At 45.8% G+C, this 22,976-nt stretch overlaps 2 protein-coding genes across 3 annotated transcripts in view; both read right to left on the minus strand.

Annotated features, from left to right (window-relative positions):
* Positions 1-2,608: 2,608 nt before the first annotated feature.
* Positions 2,609-17,409, minus strand: LOC106553801 (trinucleotide repeat-containing gene 18 protein). Of its 2 annotated transcripts, none has more exons than XM_087729431.1 (10): positions 17,279-17,409; positions 17,027-17,144; positions 15,651-15,726; positions 13,708-13,816; positions 12,534-12,650; positions 11,456-11,605; positions 8,700-9,982; positions 7,427-7,663; positions 6,538-6,612; positions 2,609-4,935 (listed from the first exon to the last, which is right to left on the minus strand). In XM_087729431.1, the coding sequence occupies exons 1-10, from the start codon at positions 17,385-17,387 to the stop codon at positions 4,729-4,731; spliced, it is 2,481 nt and encodes an 826-aa protein (XP_087585557.1). In that variant the 5' UTR covers positions 17,388-17,409; the 3' UTR covers positions 2,609-4,728. The 2 variants fall into 2 exon arrangements, with proteins under 2 accessions (XP_087585557.1, XP_087585556.1); XM_087729430.1 differs by having other exon boundaries at positions 8,700-9,985.
* Positions 17,282-22,976, minus strand: part of LOC106550716 (trinucleotide repeat-containing gene 18 protein) — a 63,691-nt gene continuing 57,996 nt past the window's right edge. Inside the window, 5 exon segments of the mRNA XM_087729237.1 lie at positions 17,282-17,420; positions 18,514-18,697; positions 19,382-19,608; positions 19,611-19,811; positions 21,905-22,159. Of these exon segments, the coding sequence (XP_087585363.1) occupies positions 18,536-18,697; positions 19,382-19,608; positions 19,611-19,811; positions 21,905-22,159 (845 nt within the window). The 3' untranslated portion in view covers positions 17,282-17,420; positions 18,514-18,535.

Consider the following 22,976-nt stretch of genomic DNA (forward strand, 5'->3'; position numbering starts at 1 on the left):
ACCGTGTTTCCCCGAAAATAAGACAGGGACTTATTTTCTTTTGCCCTCTTCCCCCCCCCCAAAAATAAGGGCTTGGCCTTATTTTTGGTTGCCAATTACCTCCCAAAGACCCATTAGATCGCACAGGGCCAGCCTCCTCCGGGTTCCATCCACCAGCCAATGCCATCTGGCTACGACCCGGGGGAGGGCCTTCTCTTTTGCAGCTCCGGCCCTTTGGAACGAACTCCCCGCGGAGATTCGGACCCTCACCTCTCTCCCTGCTTTCCGAAAAGCCGTTAAAACCTGGCTGTGTTGGCAGGCCTGGGGTTGATGAGCTCCCCTCCCCTCTCGACAGGTGTGGTTGTTGGTCATTTTAATATGTTTATTTTGTACTTGTATGTTTCCCCTTCCCGTTTAAGTTGTTCGCCGCCCTGAGTCCCTTTTAGGGAATAGGGCGGCATATAAATAAAATAAAACTTAAACTTATTTTCGGGAAGGGCTTATTTTCGGGAAAACACTGAGAAATAGGGAACTAAAATCAGGATTGGCTTAAGAAAGTGACGAGGATTTCTCTCCGGGATAATCATTCCCTTCAAAAACCTAAAATTAAGCTTAGTTTAGTGTTATGTGTGAATGCTGCCAGTGTTCAAACCTTGTTTTTATATATGTGTGTATGTGTGCACACACACAAATAAAAATAAGGTTGATCTATGTATCCACTTGCCAGCCATTCTTCCAGGATCATCGTAATAAAAATCCAATTTAAAAAAAAATCTAATCACAGGTTTGATTTTTCCACGCACGCAGCCCTCTTTAAAACAGAGGGACACCCAAAGAGGCAGTTAAGGAGAAATTCCTTAACAATTATAACAATTACCATATTTTTGGAATATAAGACGCACTTCCAGAACGGGCAGAAAATACGCGCACAGAGGTTGAAAACAAACGAGGCTGAAATCGGGGAGTGCGTAGGCAGCAGTAGGCTATGGCAATCCCTGCAACCCGAAACAGCTGATCGTTGGGAGGCCGATCCAACCAACAATCAGCTGCTTGTGCTAATCAAGCTGTGCTGAAACTGAAACGGGCTGTTTGCTGCAAGGAGGCAAATTGCTGGGAGACAGAGGCAGATATTTTTTTCTTGTTTTCCCTCCCCAAAAGCTAGGTGCGTCTTATACTTCAGAGCGTCTTATACTCCGAAAAAATACGGTAATCAATGGAACAACTTCCCTCCAGAAGTTATGAGTGCTCCATCACTGGAGGTTTTCAAGAAGAGATCGGGACAATCATTTGTTTGAAATGCTACAGGGTTTCCTGCCCTGGTAGAAGGGTTGGACTAGAAGACCTCCAAGGTCACTCCAAAACTCTGTTATTCCGTTGTTGTTTTTTAAATTTTGAGCCCTTTGAAATCAGGGTATACTTCTGGAATGGTGGAAACCACTTACCTTCGCTACCAGTTTCTCAAATGTGAGTGTTTGTGTCAGTGGTGGGTTTCAAAAATTGTTCGAACCTACTCTGTGGGTGTGGCCTCCTTTGTGGGAGTGGCTTGCCACCTATGTGACCGGATGGGAATGGCTTGCCGCCCATGTGACCGGATATGAAGATGCCGAGGACACTTGTCAGAACCACCTTAAATTACCTCACACACAGCGCTGGCATGCATGAGAATAGGATGTCAACTTGTTTTTTAAAAGGCATCTTTGGTTTGCGTTAAAACAACTTCAACACACGCAATGTTCTGATTGCGCCACAAACGCAGTAGTCATCCTTACCTTTCCCAGAGGCCCTGAGTTTTATAAATAGGAGCATGATAGTGTAGAATAATCATATCCAAGGACCAGTGGTGGGTTTCAAAAATTTTTGGAACCTCTTCTGTGGGTGTGGCCTGCTTTCCGGGTCCACTGGTGGAACCTCTTCTAACCGGTTCGGTAGATTTGACGAACCGGTTCTACCAAATAGGTGCGAACTGGTAGGAACCCACCTCTGGTTTGTGTGCAGAAGGTCGCACATCACGTCAGGGCGGCTGTGCAGAGCCTCCAGCAGGCGCCGCTACCGGTTCGCCCGAACCGGTAAAAACGGGCAGAATACCACCATGTTCCAGAGAGAGCCTCCTGAGGCAGCCAAGAACTCCGCACACGCATTTCAACCGAGGCAAAAAAAAAAAGAACGCAGAAGGCTTCGTGTTTTCAAGATTTATTTTCTCTCTTTTTTTTTTATGAAAAAGAATCACACATCGTACAGCAACGAACAGAATGCAAAAAAGAAAAAGGACGGGGGACAAATGAAAACGTTAAAAAAAACACAAAACAACAGGGAAAGGGAGGGAAAAGGGGACACACACGCACACACACACACACAAAACAAAAAGAAAAGAAGAAAACAACCAAACACTTGGCTCCGTTCCTTTCTCGATTGTCTGCAAATCTCCTTGTGTTTCATAGAAGGCAGTGGGGCAGTTAAGTGCTTTCTATTTTAACATTCGTGTCACATTGCTTTCTCCTCCGCTACTCCCGGGGGGCGAGAACCTCGCGTCCTATGATACAGTCCGCCGTTTCGTAAGCAATGTCTGGCTCTGATATTCCCCTGTGTTCGTCCGTTCGTTCGTTCTCTCTCTCTTTTTTTTTTCTGTCTCTCTCTCTCTCTCTCTCTTTCTCTCTCTCTCTTCTTTCTTTCTTTCTTTTTTCGACAGTCACAATTCCAACCGGAAATAAAAAATAAAAGTCTCAATGTCAGACCGTGTGTTCTTGCTTTCTATAACTTTTCCCATAATTTTTTTTTCACAGTTTTTTTTCCTTTAAAAAGTTTATATATTTATATATATATTTATATATTTATACTTTATATTTATAATTAAAAAGGTAAATCCGTTTTTTTTGTTTCTTTCTTTTTTTTGCTTCCCCCCCACATTTTTGTTCGTCCTTTCTCTCTCTCTCTCTCTCTCTCTCTCTTTCCTTTCTTTTTCCTCCTCTGTTTTTGTATTTTTAAAGAGGTGTTCTGTTTTTGCTCTCTTTTTTTTGTCGTTGTTTTGTTTTTTTTACAATACGTTGGAAAAGGGCTCCGGCGAGCCTTGGGATGTATGAAAACTGTACAGGCCCGGCGTTGTTCATTCTAGAAACGTCATCCACCTAAGGCTTGGAAGCTGGGAGCTGGTGGACAGGAGGAGGCAGCCAAGGCTGGGCAGCACCATGTGGTTCTCAAAATGGGTGGCGAAAGGATTCCGAGGGAAGAGTCCCTTTTGTACCATCGCAGAAAATAAAAGAAACATCTGCTCGGGTTAAGTCAGGTAGAAATAGTCTCCCTCCCCCCCCCACTCCCCTTGTAGTGCTTGAAAATGGTACAATTTCTGTCCCTGTCAGAAACAATTATGGTGTCTACTCTTGTAGTGTGTGAGTTTGGCGGGGTTTCGTAAGTGCAAAAACGCTGGCGTTGTGAGGGTCACTGTGTTGTCCTCTCTGGCCTTGTATGAGGTCCACGCCCAAGCGGCAGTCCACCTCCAAAGGGGCTCTTCGTTCTGTCTCAAAGTAGGCAGATGGTAACACGCTCAAGGTCTCACCACCCTTGGGGCAGAAGATGGGCAGCTCGGTTTCTGGTTGGCTGATCCATGAGGTGAGGTCTACGCAGATGACTTTGCGACGAGACCCAATTGTGTTGCCCAAGATGACCAGCCAATGGTTCTTACGTGCGTCCAACAAGTGCTGAGTTTTGGCGACGGTGAGACAGGAGGACCATCCAGTAGTCCTCAAGAGCAAGTTGGCCAATGTTGAAGGTGTAGTTGAAATGTTTCTTGAGGTGGCCATAGCAAGGCAGCTGACCTGTCTACTTTCTCAAATATAGATTCCACCCCCCACCCCCCACCCCCACAATATTCATTGAACCTCTGATGAGGAGCCATTTTTTCCCCCCAAGGGGGACCTGGAGTAAAATACATTCACTTTACATGAAGGAGGAAGCGTGTCCGTTGAACAGCTCTTCCCTAGAAGAGAAAGAGGCTCCTTCATCATGCCAAGAGTTTGGAGAGAAAGGGTTGCAAAAGAGAACAAATGAAATCCAGCGGGTGGGTTTCTGAACCCACCCACTCTTAAGTCCTTGTAACTCAAAAAGAAAAGTGGGACAACTGTTTCCCCCAGCTTCTTCACACCAGTTCTCTGGTAGAACAGTTTTTGGAGATAAGAGAAGTGGGTGGAAAAACGACCAGCCCACCTCTTGATTGGCATTTGCTCAAACTGTCCCTGGACCAACCGCATATTCTTCCATACGTTGAGTTTTCAGTTGGTTGAGGGCAGATAAAACTGGTACCCTGAAGATAAAGAAAGTGCCAATTCCTCTCCCACACAAAAAAAATTGGCCTCTTGAAATAATTTGAAATTGGCCTCTATGAACGTCCAATGCTCAAAGATTGATTGGTGGTGGAGCTGCCTGTAATCCAATACTTTATTGCAGAGGATTGGAATTAGGCCACGCTGCCCAAGAATTAATTCTCTTAAAAATCCCGAACGGTAAATTCCTTTTCAAGGAGCCACAGAATCCAATCCATCGGCTCTCTGAATCCATGAAGTGGTTTGAGGATGGGGAGAATCTCTTGCAGACTTCTCTCTCTCTTTAATTTTGGAAACATTGTGACCGAGCACAACACAATCAAGCTGTCGTTTCAACAGGCACATAACTTGTTTTGTTTTTCATTCCGTCTGTCGTTCCTCCAAGGGAGGCACAAGGTGCGAGGTGCCTCCCGCGTTCCCCTTTCTCCAAAGTTGCTCAGCAAACGATGGGGACTCCATCCGTGTTAAAGATCATGCCCGTGGTGGGCTCGTAAGTCCCTGCTAGGTAGTATAAATCTTCGCTGTCTTGGTACTTCTTCGTCTTCAGCATCTGCTCATATTGCTCCAAGTCAACCACTAGGCATTTGTGTGAGATTGTCTGAACGTCGTTTTCATCCACGTGGGAGGACTGGTACAAAGCCCTCTGGATTAGGAAGAGAAGAGGAGAAATGTTAGAACATCTGCTGAACGTGCCTTCAGACTTTGAAGGCAAAGAAGACCTTCTAATGTCCCAACATCTACTCATCAAACATTTGAGATTCGCCCATTATTATCAATCTCTATCATGGGCCATTCCATGTCAAGTGGTTAGGACTCCCTGCTCGACCATCCCAGATTTTGATGAAATTTGGTGTGAACATGCACACACAACCCCAATGAATATTGGTAAAAGGTTATGTTTGCTGATGCAATACTTGCGGAGATATAGTCATTTGTTTAACCCCCATACTACAGCCTTCTACAGTGTTACCATCAGGCGGAAGACATTAAAGCATAGGTTTAAAAATAGTTTTTATCCTTGGGCTGTCATACTCTTAAACACAACCACAATCTCTCCACCCACACATGGAAACGTACAACTAATTTTTCTTGTTCTTTTTTCTTTTCCCTTAATTACTTGCATTGGGATTATTCTTTATACTATTTATGTTGTTTGTATTTGTTGTTACGAATTGCACAAGTGGGCTAAAACCAATTTTGCTGCATTTATTTTATACAATGACAATAAAAGGCTATACTATGAACAAGACGAAACAATAATAGAATGCATCTGATGTTGCCATACAACATCCTCAACTTTGTCCCTATTTTTAGGGCTTTATACGTCGGCGATGAAAAACCAACCCTACTTTTTTAGGGGGGTTGAAACATGCTCTTTCTATTGAGAATGATTTAACAGAGTTTCCAGTTGGTAGAGGAAAAAGGATGCTGCGCTAGGAGGAGACTCTATGGTGGGGAACTGGACTTCTGGTTGGTAGAGGAAAAAGGATGCTGTGCTAGGAGGAGACTCTATGGTGGGGAAAACCGGACTTCCGGTTGGTAGAGGAAAAAGGATGCTGTGCTAGGAGGAGACTCTATGGTGGGGAAAACCGGACTTCCGGTTGGTAGAGGAAAAAGGATGCTGCGCTAGGAGGAGACTCTATGGTGGGGAACCGGACTTCCGGTTGGTAGAGGGAAAAGGATGCTGCGCTAGGAGGAGACTCTATGGTGGGGAACCGGACTTCCGGTTGGTAGAGGAAAAAGGATGCTGCGCTAGGAGGAGACTCTATGGTGGGGAACCGGACTTCCGGTTGGTAGAGGAAAAAGGATGCTGCGCTAGGAGGAGACTCTATGGTGGGGGAAACCGGACTTCCAGTTGGTGAAGGAAAAGGGATGCTGCGCTAGGAGGAGACTCTATGGTGGGGGAAACTGGACTTCCGGTTGGTAGAGGAAAAAGGATGCTGTGCTAGGAGGAGACTCTACGGTGGGGGAAACCGGAGTTCCGGTTGGCTGCAGAATTGAATGTGGGGCTTTCGGTTAGGGCCTTTGTGGCTCTTTGAGTGTTTAAGGTTGACGACCCCTGGTATAAGGTTTCCTGCCTAAGCAGGGGGTTGGACTAGAAGACCTCCAAGGACCTTTCCAACTCTTGTTATTCTATACTATTCTGAACTCAAAAGTCATCAGCTTCAGTTCACAAAAGCTTTTCCCCAAACACATGAGTCAGAAAAGGGGCTACCAATCCCTGTGATTGTGGGCTTCTACACACCTCCATGAAGTCTTTTCTCTGACTGGAAGCTTGAAGAGCTGCTGATAAAGTCTGGGCCGATTTTTGATCCCATCGCTGAAGTCCAAGCGTCGGGCAGAAGAAGCAGAAGGACGATCAAAGAGAGGAGAGAAAAAACCCACAGCCATCAAGAGAAGGTTAGGAAACAAGCCCAACCATCACTTGTCAGTGTGATGAGTAGCGTATAAATATAATCTATATATATATGACTATGCCTATATCTATATCTACATCTATAACTACTATCAATCTAATCAATCTAATCAATCTAATCAATCTAATCAATCTATCAATGTATCAATCTATCAATGTATCAATCTATCAATCTATCAATCTATCTATCATATCTATCTATTATCTATCTATATCTATCTATCTATCAATCTATCTATCTATCATCTATCTATATCTATCCATCTCTATCATCTATATTTATCTATATCTATCTATCTATCTCTATCGATCGATCTATCTATCTCTATCTATCTATCTATCCTATCTCTATCTATCATCTATCATCTATCATCTATCATCTATCATCTATCATCTATATCTATCTATCTATCTATCTATCTATCTATCTATCTATCTATCTATCTATCTCTATCTATCTATCTATCTATCCATCTCTATCATATCATATCTATCTATCTATCTATCTATCTATCTATCTATCTATCTATCTATCTATCTATCTATCTATCTATCTAGATTTGACCAACCTTGACTAACCTTTGACTAACCTTGACTAACCCTTGATCAGCCTTTGACTAACCCTTGACCAACCTTGACTAACATTTGACCAACCTTGACTAACCCTTGACCAACCTTGACTAACCCTTGACCAACATTTGACTATTCTTTGACTAACCTTGCCTTCGTTGAGCTTCTTCCCAGGATTGGTCTCCTCAGGGTGATAGAACCATTTCACTCGGACCACCATGTTGTTTCCCCAGGATTCCCACATGCTCTGGATCCGGCCAATGTAGGGGAGGTTGGGCCTCCCTGCTGACAGAAAGACCGCACAGTCTCCAATACGGATGATCTCCTTCCCGCGGACGATGGCCTTGTAGAAGAGTTTGCGGGCTTTCCCCTTCATTCCGCGTCTCTGTGGCGGGAAAAAGCAGGGAGTTAAGAAAAGTCGGGATTCCTCCACGTTTTGACTTTTCACATTCCCACTGAGCTGCGGACTGGCTGGCTTTGCTTGCTGGTTAAGTTAATACAGATCGTCCTCGATGTACAACCATACTTGAGCCCAACATTTCTGTTGCTAAGTGAGACATTTGTTAAGTGAGTTTTGCCCCATTTTTCCATCTATATCTATATATCTCTCAATCTGTCTATATCTATATCTATATCTATATCTATATCTATCTATCTATCTATCTATCTATCTATCTATCTATCTATCTATCTCTATCTATCTATCTCTCAATCTCTCAATCTATATCTATATCTATATATCTATATCTATCTATCTATCTATATCTAACTATCTATCTATCTATCTCTCATCTATCTATCTATATCTATATATCTCTCACTCTGTCTATATCTATATCAATATCAATATCAATATCTTTATCTATTCTATATATCTATTATATCTATATCTATATCTATCTATGTCTGTCTGTCTGTCTGTCTGTCTATAGATATAGATATACACATATACATATACATTATATCTATATCTATATCTATCTATCTATCTATCTATCTATCTATCTATCTATCTATCTCTATCTCTATATATCTCTCAATCTGTCTATATCTATCTCTATCTATCTATCTATCTATCATCTATCTATCGTCTATCTATCTATATCTATATCTCTCAATCTCTCAATCTCTCACTCTGTCTATATCTATATCTATATCTATATCTATATCTATATCTATATCTATATCTATATCTATATCTATATCTATATCTATCTATCTATCTATCTATCTATCTATCTATCTATCTATCTATCTATCTATCTATCTATCTATCTATCTATCTAAAAGAGTTAACCATCTGTGTCCTCATCCAGATGTGAGTTGACAATTTCCAGCATGGACTGATGGAAGTCAGTGTCTACCTCAACAAAAGAGATCGTCGCGAAGGACAATCCAGGAGGGTGGATTGGTGCTCTTACCTGGGTAGGGTTCCCAAACCACTTCCAAAGTTGCCGTGCAGGCAGGAACGCAGCAATTTTGGGCCGGTTCTCCACCGAGGGCAGCCTCTGGCGTTTAGCGAGTTCTTTCGTGGTGGGCAAGTGGATCCCTTCCCGTTTCTTACTCCGGTTCTTGTTCCCGCTCGGTTGTTGCTTTTGCGCTACCTGTTGCTGGGGTTGCTTCGGGTTTCGGGAATGTGAAGAAGACGGCGATTTCCCTGAGGCCTTGGTGGGCTTGGCGGGGAGGGTGGGCGGCGTGGAAGAGGCGCTGGGTTGGGTCTCTGCCCCCTCGTCTTCGGAGCTGCAGGAAGAGTCTTCGTCGGTGGTGGAAGAGGAGGAGGAGGAGGAAGAGGAGCTGGAGCTGGAGGAGGAAGTGGAGGAGGAGGAAGAGGAGGAGGAGGAGGAAGAAGAAGAAGAGGAGGAGGAGGAGCTACTGCTGCTGGAGGAAGAAGAGGAGGAGGAGTTTGAAGAGGAAATTGGGGTGGAGGCTCTCGAACTGGCCGAGCTGCTATCTTGAGCCCCACTTCCGTTCTTCTCCGTTTCTTCTTCTTCTCCTCCTTCCGAATCCGAGCTGCTACCACTACTTTCCGACTCGTCCCTCGCAGGGGCCACTTCACCGTTGTCTTCTTGAGCCTTGGAAGAAGATGGAGGATCTCCAGAGTTCTCAAACTTGCCTCCAAAATTAGTAGAGGGCTCTCCCTCGGCAACCTTGCTCCGAGAAGGTTTCTGCTTGGGGTTCGAACAGGCCATGGCAGTGTAGCTGAGCCCTAAGATGTTCTTAGCTTCTCTCCTACTGGCCAGACTTGACTCCCCCAGCATCCTCATGGCCTCTTTGGTCTTCTTGGTCTTGGGAGACATGACCCCCTCGTGGTCCAGCTTGATCAAGATCTCACTGTCTGGGATCTTCCTCTGAGCTTTGGGAGCAGACCCAAATTCTTGTCCCTCCTCGGTGGATTTTCCTTTCTTCGATTTGACTTTCCCCGAGGAGCCGCCGGAAGGACCGTACGGTCCAGGGTAGGGTTCGTTCCCACGAACGCTGCCGAACACCGGTGTCTGGAAGGTGGCGGGAACCGAGCTGTGGAGCTTGGCAGGAATCTTCCCCTTGCTTGCTTTGCTGTGATGCTTGTCTTCGGCCGGAGCTGGAGAAGTCCTGGAAGAATCCGACGGGACCTTTTTGGAAGCTTGTTTGCAAACCGGCATTTCCGAGCCAAGAGAAGAGGCAGACAGCATCTCCCCCACGATGGTCTGGTCTGCCAGGACGGATTCTTCTAGAAAGCAACAGAAAGTGCAAAATGTTAACCCTGAAACTGGTCAGAGGAAGGGTTAGGGTGAGGGTGAGGATACTTTACAGAATTTATTAACAGACAGACAGGTCCTTGGCAGCAAACCGGCACAGACAAGCCTTGGCAGCAATCCAGCCTGCCAAGCTCACAATACTGTTCTCCAACATTAGTTAATGTGTTGACTTCTGCAAAAGGGGCGTGTGCACAAGCAGTCCTTTTATAGTCTGGAGAGGATCCTAATTACCACCAGCTGAGTGCAATTACCTCCTGTAATTCCGTAATTGTTCCTTACCGCCTATTAGCTCTCCAGTGCTGGGCATCTAGGAACAAGTCCCTTGGCTCCTCCCCACTGCTGACGCCCGGATCACTCTCCCTTGTCTCCTCCCCACTGGTCTAAGGCTCAGGCGCCTCCTGGTGGCCAACCCACCTCTCTGCGCCCTGCTCGGAGTCAGAACCCTGTCCAGGGTCCTCCACATCCTCCAGAGCCAACTCATAGGGCCCCTCGCTGTCGGAGTCTGGTGGCAGCTCCAACGGCTCCTGCTGGGCCACAACAGATACCCATTTTTAAAAGGGCGCCGCATTGATTGCAATGCCACACCACCCATGGTGCAGGTTTTTTTTTTTAACCACACACATTTCATAGACACCCCTGCCTAGGAGGGATTGTATGCTACACAAGGATTCATGAGCCGAGGTGGCGCAGTGGTTAGGGTGCAGTACTGCAGGCCACTTCAGCTGACTGTTATCTTCAGTTCAGCGGTTCTAATCTCACCGGCTCAGGGTTGACTCAGCCTTCCATCCTTCCGAGGTGGGTGAAATGAGGACCCAGACTGTTGGGGGCGATATGCTGACTCTGTAAACCGCTTAGAGAGGGCTGAAAGCCCTATGAAGCGGTATATAAGTCTAAGTGCTATTGCTATTGCTATTGCTATTGCTATTCATCACTCCTAAAGTTGGGAGAAATCATATCAATTTAAATCCAAAAGATTGACAAAGACTAAGAAACGTAAACCAGAAGGACTGGAGAACAGGGTAAAAAATGTTGAATCTCTCATTTACAAATGTATGTATATATGTAGTTGGAAGGACGCGGTGGCTCAGTGGCTAAGACGCTGAGCTTGCCAATCAGAAAGTTCAGCAGTTCGAATCCCTAGCACCGCGTAACGGAGTGAGCTCCCGTGACTTGTCCCAGCTTCTGCCAACCGAGCAGTTCGAAAGCAGGTAAAAAATGCAAGTAGAAAAATAGGAACCACCTTTGGTGGGAAGGGAACAGCGTTCTGTGCGGCTTCGAGAGTTGAGTCATGCCGGCCACATGACCCCGGAGACGTCTTCGGACAGCGCTGGCTCTTCGCCTTTGAAACGGAGATGAGCACCGCCCCCTAGAGTCGGGAACGACTAGCACAGATGTACGAGGGGAACCTTTACCCTTTTTATATGTAGTTAGTTAGTTAGTACCTGTTTTCTGTTTCTTGTTGGGCTTCCTTCCACGCCCTTTGCCTTTGGCTCCCGAGTCTTCTGATTCCACCCCATTGCCTTCGTCCTTACTGGATTTACGGCTGCGGCGTCTCATGCTGGGCACCAGGAGGGCAGGAGAGGGCTCAGCACCTGCGCGGGTCAATTGCCAGATTGAGTGGGTGCTGAACACCCACACACACACTCCGCTTCCCAAAAATGAGAAGTGGATCTTCACCCTGTTGGGTTCTCAGAAGTTGGGCTTTCAAAAGGAAGGGGGGAAGGAAGGAAGGAAGGAAGGAGGGAAGGAAGGAAGGAACAAAGGAAAGGAAGGAAGGAAAGGAAGGAAGGAGGGAAGGAAGGAAGGAAGGAAGGAAGGAAGGAGGGAAGGAAGGAGGGAGGGAAAGAAGGGAAGGAAGAAAGGAAAGGAAGGAAGGAAAGGAAAGGAAAGGAAAGGAAGGAAGGAAAGGAAGGAAGGAAAGGAAGGAAGAAAGGAAAGGAAGGAAGGAGAGAAGGAAGGAACAAACGAAGGAAGGAAAGGAAGGAATGAGGGAAGGAAGGAGGGAGGGAGGGAAAGAAGGGAAGGAAAAAAGGAAAGAAAGGAAAGGAGGGAGGGAAGGAAGGAGGGAAGGAATGAATGAACAAAGGAAAGGAAGGAAAGGAAGGAAGGAGGGAAGGAAGGAACGAAGGAAGGAAGGAGGGAGGGAAAGAAGGAAAGTAGGGAAGGAAGAAAGGAAAGGAGGGAGGGGAAAAAAGGAAGGAAAGAAAGGAAGGAGGGAAGGAAGGAAGGAACGAACAAAGGAAAGGAAGGAAGGAAAGGAAGGAAGGAGGGAAGGAAGGAACGAAGGAAGGAGGGAAAGAAGGAAAGGAAGGAAGAAAGGAAAGGAAGGAGGGGAAAAAAGGAAGGAAAGAAAGAAAGGAAGGAGGGAAGGAAGGAAGGAAGGAAGAAAGAAAGGAGGGAAGGGAGGAAGGAAAGAAGGAGGGAGGGAAGGAAGGAAGGAAAGAAGGAAGGAGCCCACCTCATCCTGAGATACCCAAAGAGACTATTTCTCCAAGGATGTGGCAAAAAAACCCAACTCACATTGGATCTTGTAATCAGGGGGAAGAAGCCGGATGTGAGATAAAGGGATCCTCCCGGTGTCCCCATCGTCAAATTCCACAGTGATCAAATTGCCATCTTCCTCTTGATCATGGACACCTGTGGACCAAAGAGGGGAGCGTTTTAACTGGAGGAAAGAGGAAAAAGTGGGAGGGACCAGTAATCCTTCCTCCCCCCCCCTCTTGTTTTCCACACAATTGACTAGAAAGCTACTGAACATGAACGACAGAGAACTATATTCACTTATACAATTTTCCAAATCTCTTTTTAAGACACCTGAGGGCAGCAAATTCCATCCAGGAAGCACCAGCTGCTTGAAGGGGGACGGGTCCGTCCATCCTGAATTAATGGCCCGGGTGCGTAATTGGTTTCACTCCTCCCAAACGTGGGAGAATTATGGGGGGGGGGAGCAAAAGAACGAAGCACATTTCAATCTAAATGCCTTTGGAGATTCTCAATCCTGGATGTCTTCCCAAAACACGAAATGGACGTTGTTATTTCTTTCTTTGAAAATGTTTGGCTTCTCACTCAAGAACTGAAGAAGCTTCTTGGATGAGAACTGAAACATTTTTCAAGGAAAAAATCCCCCAAGAAAGTCCATAATTCAATCTACTTTTTTCAATCTACATTAGACAGAAAGTGTGTGTGTGGGGTTTGTACAAGGAAATGTTTGTACAAGGAAATGGTTTCTCTTTGGAATCACCGTAGACACACAGATCTCCACGGGTACCGGAGTGTTCTGACCTCAGCTTCCCCCAAACCCCTTTTATGAAACGAATGCGAATTCCTCTCCTTCACATCCAGCAAAGGCCTGGCAAACAAGTCTTTCAAAGGAATATTTACAACCACAGAACTTATCTAGCTTGGAAAGCTGCCAGGTCAATATTTTCCGAATGAGGAACTGTGCAAGGAAAGACTCTGGGCACAGAGTCTCTGGGATTCACGGACAGATCTTCACACTCCTGGAACGAATCTAACAACCGAATGAACGGATTCTTTCTTGCAAAAGCCCGCTCCCCTTTTCTCCCCTTGGAGAAACGCCTCCCAAGGAAAAACAAAATCCAGTTGCCTTTTGAAAACGTAGCTTTGGGACCCTGCATTCCATGTGTCCACCTTCATCCTGTCCCAGAAATGGATTGAGGCCGCGTGGACTTACCTCGGACAACCGTCCCTGGGTAGAGGCATCGGTACTGTTGACTCCAATAGGCAGCTATTCGTGCGCCTTCCGGGAGGAACCGCACGGACGGGGGTTTCACATCGATGATCTGAATGGGGAGAAGATTCAAGAGCTGAAGGGTGGAAGAATCGGGGACAATCGCCAATGACAGCAGCAAAAGAGGCACCCCCACCAGCCACTCTCTGCATTAGAACATTCTCTAAGGAAGACAAGTTTGAATTGTAGTCAACCAATCCGAATAGAACTGGAAGGGACCTTGGAGATCCTCAAGTCCAACCCAGAGGTGGGTTCCTACCAGTTCGCACCAGTTCGATAGAACCGGTTCGTCAAATCTACCGAATTGGTTAGAAGAGGTTCCACCATTGGCCCGAAAAGCAGGCCACACCTACAAAAGAGGTTCCAAAAATTTTTGGAAACCCACCACTGACACACACACACACACACACAGAGAGAGAGAGAGAGAGAGAGAGAGAGAGAGAGAGAGAGAGAGAGACTCACACAGAGAGAGAAAGAGAAAGAAAGGAAGAAATAAATATAGAAAAAAAGAAAAAAAGAAAGAAAAAGTGAGAGATGAAAGAAAAAAAGGAAAAAGGGACAGAGAGACAAAAGGAAGAGAGAGAGAGAGAGAGAAAGAAAGAGAGAAAGAAAGAAAGAAAGAAAGAAAGAAAACACATGGTCAGCAAGCCACTCCCACCAGGTCACATGGCTGGCAAGCCACTCCCACAAAGGAGGCCACACCCACAGAATAGGTTCGAAATTTTTTTGAAACCCACCACTGGTCCAACCCTCTGCTCAAACCAGGAGACTCTATACCACTTCAGAACAAGTGGTTGGGCATATGTCTCAGGGAGAAAAGGGAAGGAGAGAAAAGAAAGGAGGGGTGGAAGGGAGGAGAGAAGGGAGGGAGATAAAGAAGGAAAGGAAGGAAGGATAGAAACAATAGCAATTGTTCTGACTCAAGCTTCCATAAAAGCAGAGTGTTGGTTCCGGCAAAACCTCTTTTATTTACACGACTGTGAATTCCTTTCATTCACAGTCAGCAAGGCTTAGCAAACAGTCTTTCCAAGGAATATTTATCGACACAAATCTTATCTCATTTGGAGAACTGCCAGATAACTAGTTTCCAAACTCAGGGCGAGACAAAACTTGGCACAGAGACTCTTATACTCACAAACAGAACTTTCCCCTCTTGAAAGAATCGAAGGGATGAATTGTTTCCTGAAAAAGGCCACTCCCTGTTCGCTCCTCTTTTGGGAGGGGCCAATCACCTCCAAGGTGTGGCTTTGTCGACCCTGCTTTCTTAGCTGTTCTTGACTTCTGGCAGCTCTCCGCATGCGCCCACTGGGAACAGGCTCCAGCTGTTCTTCTGCCTCACTGCTATCTAGCTCCCTCTCTGCCTCTGACGCAAAGCCCTTGTCTGAGCTTCCCTGAGCCCCCAGGACTGGCCCATGTTCCTCCCCAACCTCCTCACTGTCCGACTCTGCTGCCAGCTCTTCTGGCCACCAGCGGGCCACAACAGCAATAGCAATAGCGCTTAGACTTATATACCACTTCATAGTCTTTTACAGCCCTCTCTAAGCAGTTTACAGAGTCAACTTATTGCCACCAACAATCTGGGTCGTCATTTTACTGACCTTGGAAGGATGGAAGGCTAAGTCCACCTTGAACCGGTCAGGATCGAACTCTTGGCAGTGAGCAGAGCCAGCCTGCAATACTGCTTTCTAACCCATGCGCCACCACAGCTCTTTTATCATCTGGTAAGTGAGGAGAGTCCCCTTCCACGTTCCTACGTTTCTTCCTCCACCCGTTATTCAGCTGTGGGCTCTCCCATCTCTTATCTACTCGTTCCCTGAGCAACATCTCTTCCTCTTTCTCCCACGTCCGTTCCCATGTGCTATTAACCACGAAGAGAACCAACTTACCGCTTCCTGCAGCAACTGTTCCAAGCAGTAAATGTGTGGCCGGTTTCCTCGCTCACCTTCCACAACCACCCGGTATCTGAAATAAATGCAGCCACCTTTTTAAAGTCCACAAAATAGAACAAAAAAAATATTTCCAATTTATTTATAGATATAGATATAGATGATATAGATATAGGTAGGTAGGTAGGTAGGTAGGTAGGTAGGTAGGTAGGGGGAGAGAGAGAGAGAGAGAGAGAGAGAGAGAGAGAGAGAGAGAGAGAGAGAGAGAGAGAGAGAGAGAGAGAGAGATAAAGATAAGAGATAGAGAGATAGATGATAGATAGACAGACAGACAGACAGAGAGTCAGAGAGGGGGGGATATAGATCGACAGATAGATAAATAGATGATAGATAGATAGATAGATAGATAGATAGATAGATAGATAGATAGATAGATAGATAGATGATAGACAGACAGACAGACAGACAGACAGAGAGAGACAGATAGACAGATAGACAGACAGAGGGAGAGTCAGAGAGCAAGGGGGAGATAGATAGATAGATAGATAGATAGATAGATAGATAGATAGATAGATAGATAGATAGATAGATAGATAGATAGATAGATAGATGATAGAGATAGATAGATAGATAGATAGATAGATAGATAGATAGATAGATAGATAGATAGATAGATAGATAGATAGATAGATAATTATGGAGATAGATAGATAGATAGATAGATAGATAGATAGATAGATAGATAGATAGATAGATAGATAGATAGATAGATAGATAGAGATAGATAGATATAGAGATAGATAGATAGATGATAGATAGATAGATAGATAGATAGATAGATAGATAGATAGATAGAGAGAGAGAGAGATATAGAGATATATAAAGATAAGAGATAGAGAGATAGAGAGATGATAGATAGATAGACAGACAGACAGACAGAGAGTCAGAGAGGGGGGATATAGATCGATCGATCGATCGATCGATAGATAGATAGATAGATAGATAGATAGATAATAGACAGACAGACAGACAGAGGGAGAGTCAGAGAGTGAGGGGGAGATAGATATAGATAGATATAGATAGATAGATAGATAGATAGATAGATAGATAGATAGATAGATAGATAGATAGATATAGCAATAGAGAGATATAGAGATATATAAAGATAAGAGATAGAGAGATAGATAGATAGATAGGTAGGTAGGTAGGTAGGTAGGTAGGTAGGTAGATAGATAGATAGATAGATAGATAGATAGATAGATAGATAGATAGATGATAGATAGACAGACAGACAGACAGATAGACAGACAGATAGATATATCAAAGAGTCTTCATTAGGCTCACAGGAACTAAGATGGAGAAAGTCCTTTGCTTACATGTCAGGAGAATGAACGGTCTTGACGTGCCCGGCGTAGAGTAACTTGTCATCCATGGGGATAAGGACCTTCAAGCCATCCTTCAGTTCATCTTTGTCAATGATGCAAGAACGAGGAGCTACAAGAGAAGCAGAGCTGAGCATGGGGACTCGCTGTGGGCTATGCGCTCTCTTATCTGACAGTTGCTAGGCAGAGTTTCTTCCCTGCTTCCTTCTCCCAAGGTCTTTCTCACACAACATCACATCTACCCACCTGGAGTCAGGGGCCTTTCCAGTAGGAGGTTCAAGGGTATGTTCTCATCCTCGGAGAAGCTGCTGTCTTGGTTGGGTTCAAAGTCTTCTTCAGCGGCCATGCTTTCCATAAGTTTGCTCACGGCTCCTCCTTTCCCTCGGGTCTACAACGAAACCAGATTTATTATTCTACTTGCACGCTTTGGAATCCATCAACTGGATGGATATGAAGTCTCGGCCTCAGGCTAGAGTGACCATGTGACCCAGTGGTGACATTCACATTTTTTTTTACTACCAGTTCTGTGGGCATGGCTTGGTGGATGTGGTATGGCTTGATGGGCGTGGCTTGGCGAGTATGGCAGGGAAAGGATACTGCAAAATCTCCATTCCCTCTGTACTCTGGGGCCAGCCAAAGGTGGCATTTGCCGGTTCTCCGAACTACTCAAAATTTCCGCTACTGGTTCTCCAAACTACTCAAAATTTGCGCTACCAGTTCTCTGAACTACTCAAAATTTGCACTACCAGTTCTCTGAACTACTCAACATTTCCGCTACTGGTTCTCTGAACTACTCAACATTTCTGCTACCGGTTCTCTGAACTACTCAAAATTTCCGCTTCTGGTTCTCCAAACTACTCAAAATTGTGCGCTACCAGTTGTCTGAACTACTCAACATTTCTGCTACCGGTTCTCTGACTACTCAAAATTTCTGCTACCGGTTCTCTGAACTACTCAAAATTTCTGCTACCGGTTCTCTGAACTACTCAAAATTTCCGCTACTGGTTCTCCAAACTACTCAAAATTTGCGCTACCAGTTCTCTGAACTACTCAAAATTTCTGCTACCGGTTCTCTGAACTACTCAAATTTCTGCTACTTGTTCTCCAAACTATACAAAATTTGCACTACCAATCTCTGAACTACTCAACATTTCCTCTACCAGTTCTCTGAACTACTCAAAATTTCTGCTACCAGTTCTCTGAACTACTCAACATTTCTGCTACCGGTTCTCTGAACTACTCAAAATTTCCGCTACTGGTTCTCCAAACTACTCAAAATTTGCGCTACCAGTTCTCCGAACTACTCAAAATTTCTGCTACCGGTTCTCCAGAACTGTCACAACCTGCTGGATTTCACCCCTGATGTGGCTTAATGGTTACAAGTGGTTTGACACAAAGTTCTTGCTTCATTGGGGACAGCTGGTGGAGGGCAGAAATGGGGTGAGGGTGAGGCCCCTTTTCTTCCTGGCTCTGCTTCTCACCTCCTTCTTCGCCTCTTTAGTCTTAGCTTTGGCCTTGCTCTTTCTTGTTGGAGGTCAAAGAGTTGGCCAAGCTGGCACGCAGATCCGGCAGGGAGCTGGCGATGCCCAGAGGAGAAAGCGAAGAGGAGGAAGAAGAGGATGAGCCAGAGGAAGAGCAGATGGTCCCGTCTTTATTTTTCTTCTTCTGCAAGACAAAAGGAGAAAGATACAGAGATGGTAACAGACTGTTGGCTTGGAGAGAGAGAAAAGAGAGAGAAAGAGTGAGAGAGAGACAGAAAAGAAAAGGAAGGAGAAAGAAAGAAAAGGAGAGAGAGAGAAGGAAAGAAAGGAAGAGAGAAGAAAAAGGGAGGGGAGGAAGGGAAAGCAAAGGGGAGGGAGGGGGGAAGGAAGGACAGAAGGAGAAAAAGAGAGAAGGAGAAGGAGAGAGAGAAGGAAGGAAAGAGAGAGAAAGAAAGAGGGAAGGGAAAGGGGAAGGGAAAGAAAGAGAGGGAGAAAAAGAAAAAGAGAGAGGAGGAAGGAAGAAAAGAAAGAAAAAGAGAAAGGGAAAGGGAAAAAAGGAAAAGGAAGGAAAGAAGGAAGGAAGGATTGATTTTTACTCCATGACCATCTGTCTCTAACTTGTCTTTCATGGAAAATGTTCTTTTAATTTTTCCTTCCTCTTCCTCCTCCCCCAAATCTCCTCCTCCTCCTCCTCATCATCATCATTATCAATATCATTATTATTATTATTATTATTTTCCCATTTGGGGGTATCATCTTTTTTTCAAAGAAAAAGAACAGAAGTCCAAATGGCCAGTGATTCACTCCTCCTACCAACATTCCTCTCACCCCCTCTCAGCCCCCCCACCCACCCACCCCCAGTTCCTACCTTGCCCAGTTCTTTCCTCTCCTTCCCCTTGCTCCCTTCCTTCTTGGGGCTCAAAAGGTTGCCCCCCTTCAGGCAGCGTCCGTTTTTGGAAACCGGAATCGAGCTGGCTGAGGCGGTGGAGGCCACGCCGGCTGAAGCGGTCGCGTCGTGGAGGAAGATCCGTTCACTCCGCCGGCGATTCCAAGGATCATCGTCATTGACCTCCAGCCCAAATTCAAACTCAGGTCTTTGGGGGACCTGAATTTCTTCAGCTTCCGGCTCTTCTCGGGCCCCATCTTGGTCTTGTCCAAGGTGTTGCCCGTGGAGGCTTCCATGGCGTTGGCAGATGGGCCTTGATCTAGAGATCCTTTCTTCCCGTGCAGTAAACCTGCTGGGGGTTTCTTCCGGATCTTCACATCGCTTTCAGAGTCGGTATATTCAAACTCGGTCCCTAAAAGCAGAAGAAAAAGGATCTGTCAGCTTGAGGAGCCACCCCATGGAATATTGTCCGGGATGAAGTTAAAGAAGTCAGCTTCTGCTTTCCATGCCTCAAAGTCACACAACCCCCCCCAAAAAAGAAATGGATTTGGATTTAGGCTGGGCAATAGCAACTTCAAGAGGCTTTGAAAATTTTGCTACCAAGAGCAGAACCTGTGAGAATTGCAAGTGAGAGCTAAGGATTTCCCCCACCTCCTTCGGAAGGTTTTGGCTTTGCCTCAGTTTCCCCAGCTACTAGGAGGAAATCCCCTTCCGATCCCTGAAACTCTCTCCCTCCACAGTTCCTCTCTTGGAAATCCCCCCCCCCCCACTGACACCCCCCCACCCCCCAGCTTATCACCTCGGCTTTTCCCTTTTCTTCCAAAGCGCAGGCTTTCCAAAGGTGTCCGGACTACAACTTCCATGGGGCTGTTGGGAATTCAGGGAGGGAGCCAGGAGAGGGAAGGATGGGAGAGAGTGCTCTCTTTTCCAAGGATTGATTTGGGGAAAGGGCTGCAGGCACGCGGTCCATCCATCTTCCCATTCCAAAGCCACTTAGAGATGAGGGAGGGGGAGAGGAGGAGAAGAAGAAGAGGAGGAGGAGGAGGAGGAGGAGGAGGAGGAGGAGGAGGAGGAGGAGGAGGAAGGAAGGGGAGGAAGGAGAGGAGGGGGAGGAAGTGAACAGGCCTAGGGTACAATTATCTTGCATTAAGTAGTTTGGGGTGAATTAGATCTAACTTTGGGGCAGTTTTGCTATTGGAGAAGCACAAAGGGATTAAAAAAGTGACTTTTTAATTATTCACATCAGCAAGACCTGGGGGAGGGGTGAAATGAGTTGGGGGGAGGCAGAAACCAGAGAGATTTCTGCCAATATTCTCAGGAGTGAATCCCTCGCTTATTGAAATATGCAAACTCCAGATTAATTAATGGAGTTGATAGAAACTCTTCTGATTTAATTTGGAGCGATGAAGGTATTTCAACCATAGTTGGATTTCCCCCCCCCCCCCCATCCTGATTAACAAAAGAAAATCACCCCCTTCTCTTAATTCTCTCCAGAGAGCCCCATTCTCAAGACTCCTTACTTAGACTGAGTTCAGAAGCTAAGCAAGATTAGTCCGCTTGAGTGCTTGGATGGGAAGTGAGCTAGAAACCCGGGTGCTCCAGGGTTAGAGATACTCGTGGTTTAAGGGTGCAAAAAGTGATCAAAGCTGGGATTGGCATCCTTGGGTGGAAAAATCTATGGTCTTCTGAACATCAATGCATGGTGGTGGACATCAATCCTTTGGTCTTGGTCTGGGTTTAACATTAGTCTTGCCCCAATGGATGGCTGTGAAAGTTGGACCATAAGGAAGGCTGAGGGCCAAAGAATGGAGGCCTTTGAACTCTGGTGCTGGAGAAGACTCCTGCATTGAGTCCCTTGGACTGCAAGGGCATCCAACCGGTCAGTCCTAGAGGAGATCCACCCTGGCTGCTCTTTAGAAGGCCAGATCCTGAAGAGGAAACTCAAAGACTTTGGCCACCTAATGAGAAGGAAGAAGGACTCCCTGGAGAAGAGCCTCATGCTGGGAACGATGGAGGGCAAAAGAAGAAGGACTACAAGGCCATCCAACCGGTCAGTCCTAGAGGAGATCAACCCTGGCTACTCTTTAGAAGGCCAGATCCTGAAGAGGAAACTCAAAGACTTTGGCCTCCTAATGAGAAGGAAGAAGGACTCCCTGGAGAAGAGCCTCACGCTGGGAACGATGGAGGGCAAAAGAAGAAGAAATAGACGACAGAGAATGAAGTGGCTGGATGGAGTCACTGAAGCAGTCGGCATGAGCTTCAATGGACTACAGAAGGTGATAGAGGACGGGAAGGCCTGGAGGAACGTGGTCCATGGGATTGCAATGGGCCAGACACAACTTTGCAACTAACAACAACAAAAGTAGGGTAAGCTACTTTCTGAATGGTGGCCTATCTGGTGCAACCCCATTTCTTCAGTCTTTGTTGAAAATCTAGTTGAGGCCTAGATGCCACCAACATTTCCATCCTCAACTAACCCCACGTCAATCGGGTCACTTCACATACCCAACAGGCTTTGTCTCTCTTCCTTCTTCTTGGCTTTCTGTTTGGCTTCCAATTGGACGAGGGATACTGAAGGCCCAATGATGGGACTTGGGATGGCGCTGGCTGCAAATCTGGCCAGGAGTCCCAAGCCACTTTCATCCAAAGCTGATGGGGAGAGCCTCTCATTGACCACTGCCCCATAGCCTTCCATTTCTTCTTCATCGTCATCTTCTTCCTCCTCTTCCTCGTCCTCCTCCTCTTCTTCCGAGCTAGAATCTGAAGGTGACAAGATGAGAAACACTCATAAACCTGAAATCAGGGTTCAAATCAAATCATCTTTTACCCCGATGGATCTCAATACCCTTCCGTGCGTCCCTTTCTGACTACAAAAGGACCACAGCTCTTTGTACTCCAGACTCCGAGTCTTGCCCCCAGAAGATTCTCAGCACAAGGAGAGGTCTTGCAAAAGACGATGGGAATGCAGAAGACCTCCTTCCATTTTCCTTCCTTCCCGGGGATCCATGTCAACAGAAGCTGCTTATCTATCCCTGGCCCTCAAAACAGTGGTGGGTTCCTACCGGTTCGCACCAGTTCGGTAGAACCGGTTCGTCAAATCTACCAAACCGGTTAGAAGAGGTTCCACCAGTGGACCCGGAAAGCAGGCCACACCTACAGAAGAGGTTCCAAGAATTTTTGAAACCGACCACTGCCTCAAAACCCATGGATGATACGGAGGTAAGATCTTTCCACCTAAGTTGGAGGCTATCTCAATTCTCAAGAACACAATTCTGCAAAGGCTTGCTAGGCACACAGAACCACCATCTTCCAAGATTTCATACAGATGCAGAAAAGCAGTTCTATTGAGAAGTTCTCCTCTAGGGACATCTCTGCTTTGGTTTTTAGAAGAACCAGAAAATAAGGATCTACTTCTTGACAGTTGCACAAAGAGGGGAGAAGATCTCTGGACCTAAGGAGACCTTAGACAAAGGGGTCTCCAGAAAACATCCATGAAATGAAACTTCGTATCTTCCCACCCAGTTCTTGCGACTGACTACGAGGAGGGGAAAGAAAACGAGGAATAAAATGCCCAATG

Source organism: Thamnophis sirtalis, unplaced genomic scaffold (genome assembly GCF_051295495.1).
Source record: "Thamnophis sirtalis isolate CommonGarterSnake01/CBP01778 unplaced genomic scaffold, rThaSir2_p1.2 scaffold_14, whole genome shotgun sequence".
In the NCBI taxonomy this organism is placed as follows: Eukaryota; Metazoa; Chordata; class Lepidosauria; order Squamata; family Natricidae; genus Thamnophis; species Thamnophis sirtalis.

Bases quoted from the DNA above. Each gene is read 5' to 3' on its own strand.
- LOC106553801 (XM_087729430.1), bottom strand. From the start codon at position 17,387: ATGGAAAGCATGGCCGCTGAAGAAGACTTTGAACCCAACCAAGACAGC. The intron at 12,651-13,707 runs GTAAGTCCACGC...TTTGGTCCACAG, and splicing joins CCCAGGGACGGTTGTCCGAG to GTGTCCATGATCAAGAGGAA. The intron at 11,606-12,533 runs GTGAGTTGGGTT...TGACCCGCGCAG, and splicing joins CCCTGATTACAAGATCCAAT to GTGCTGAGCCCTCTCCTGCC.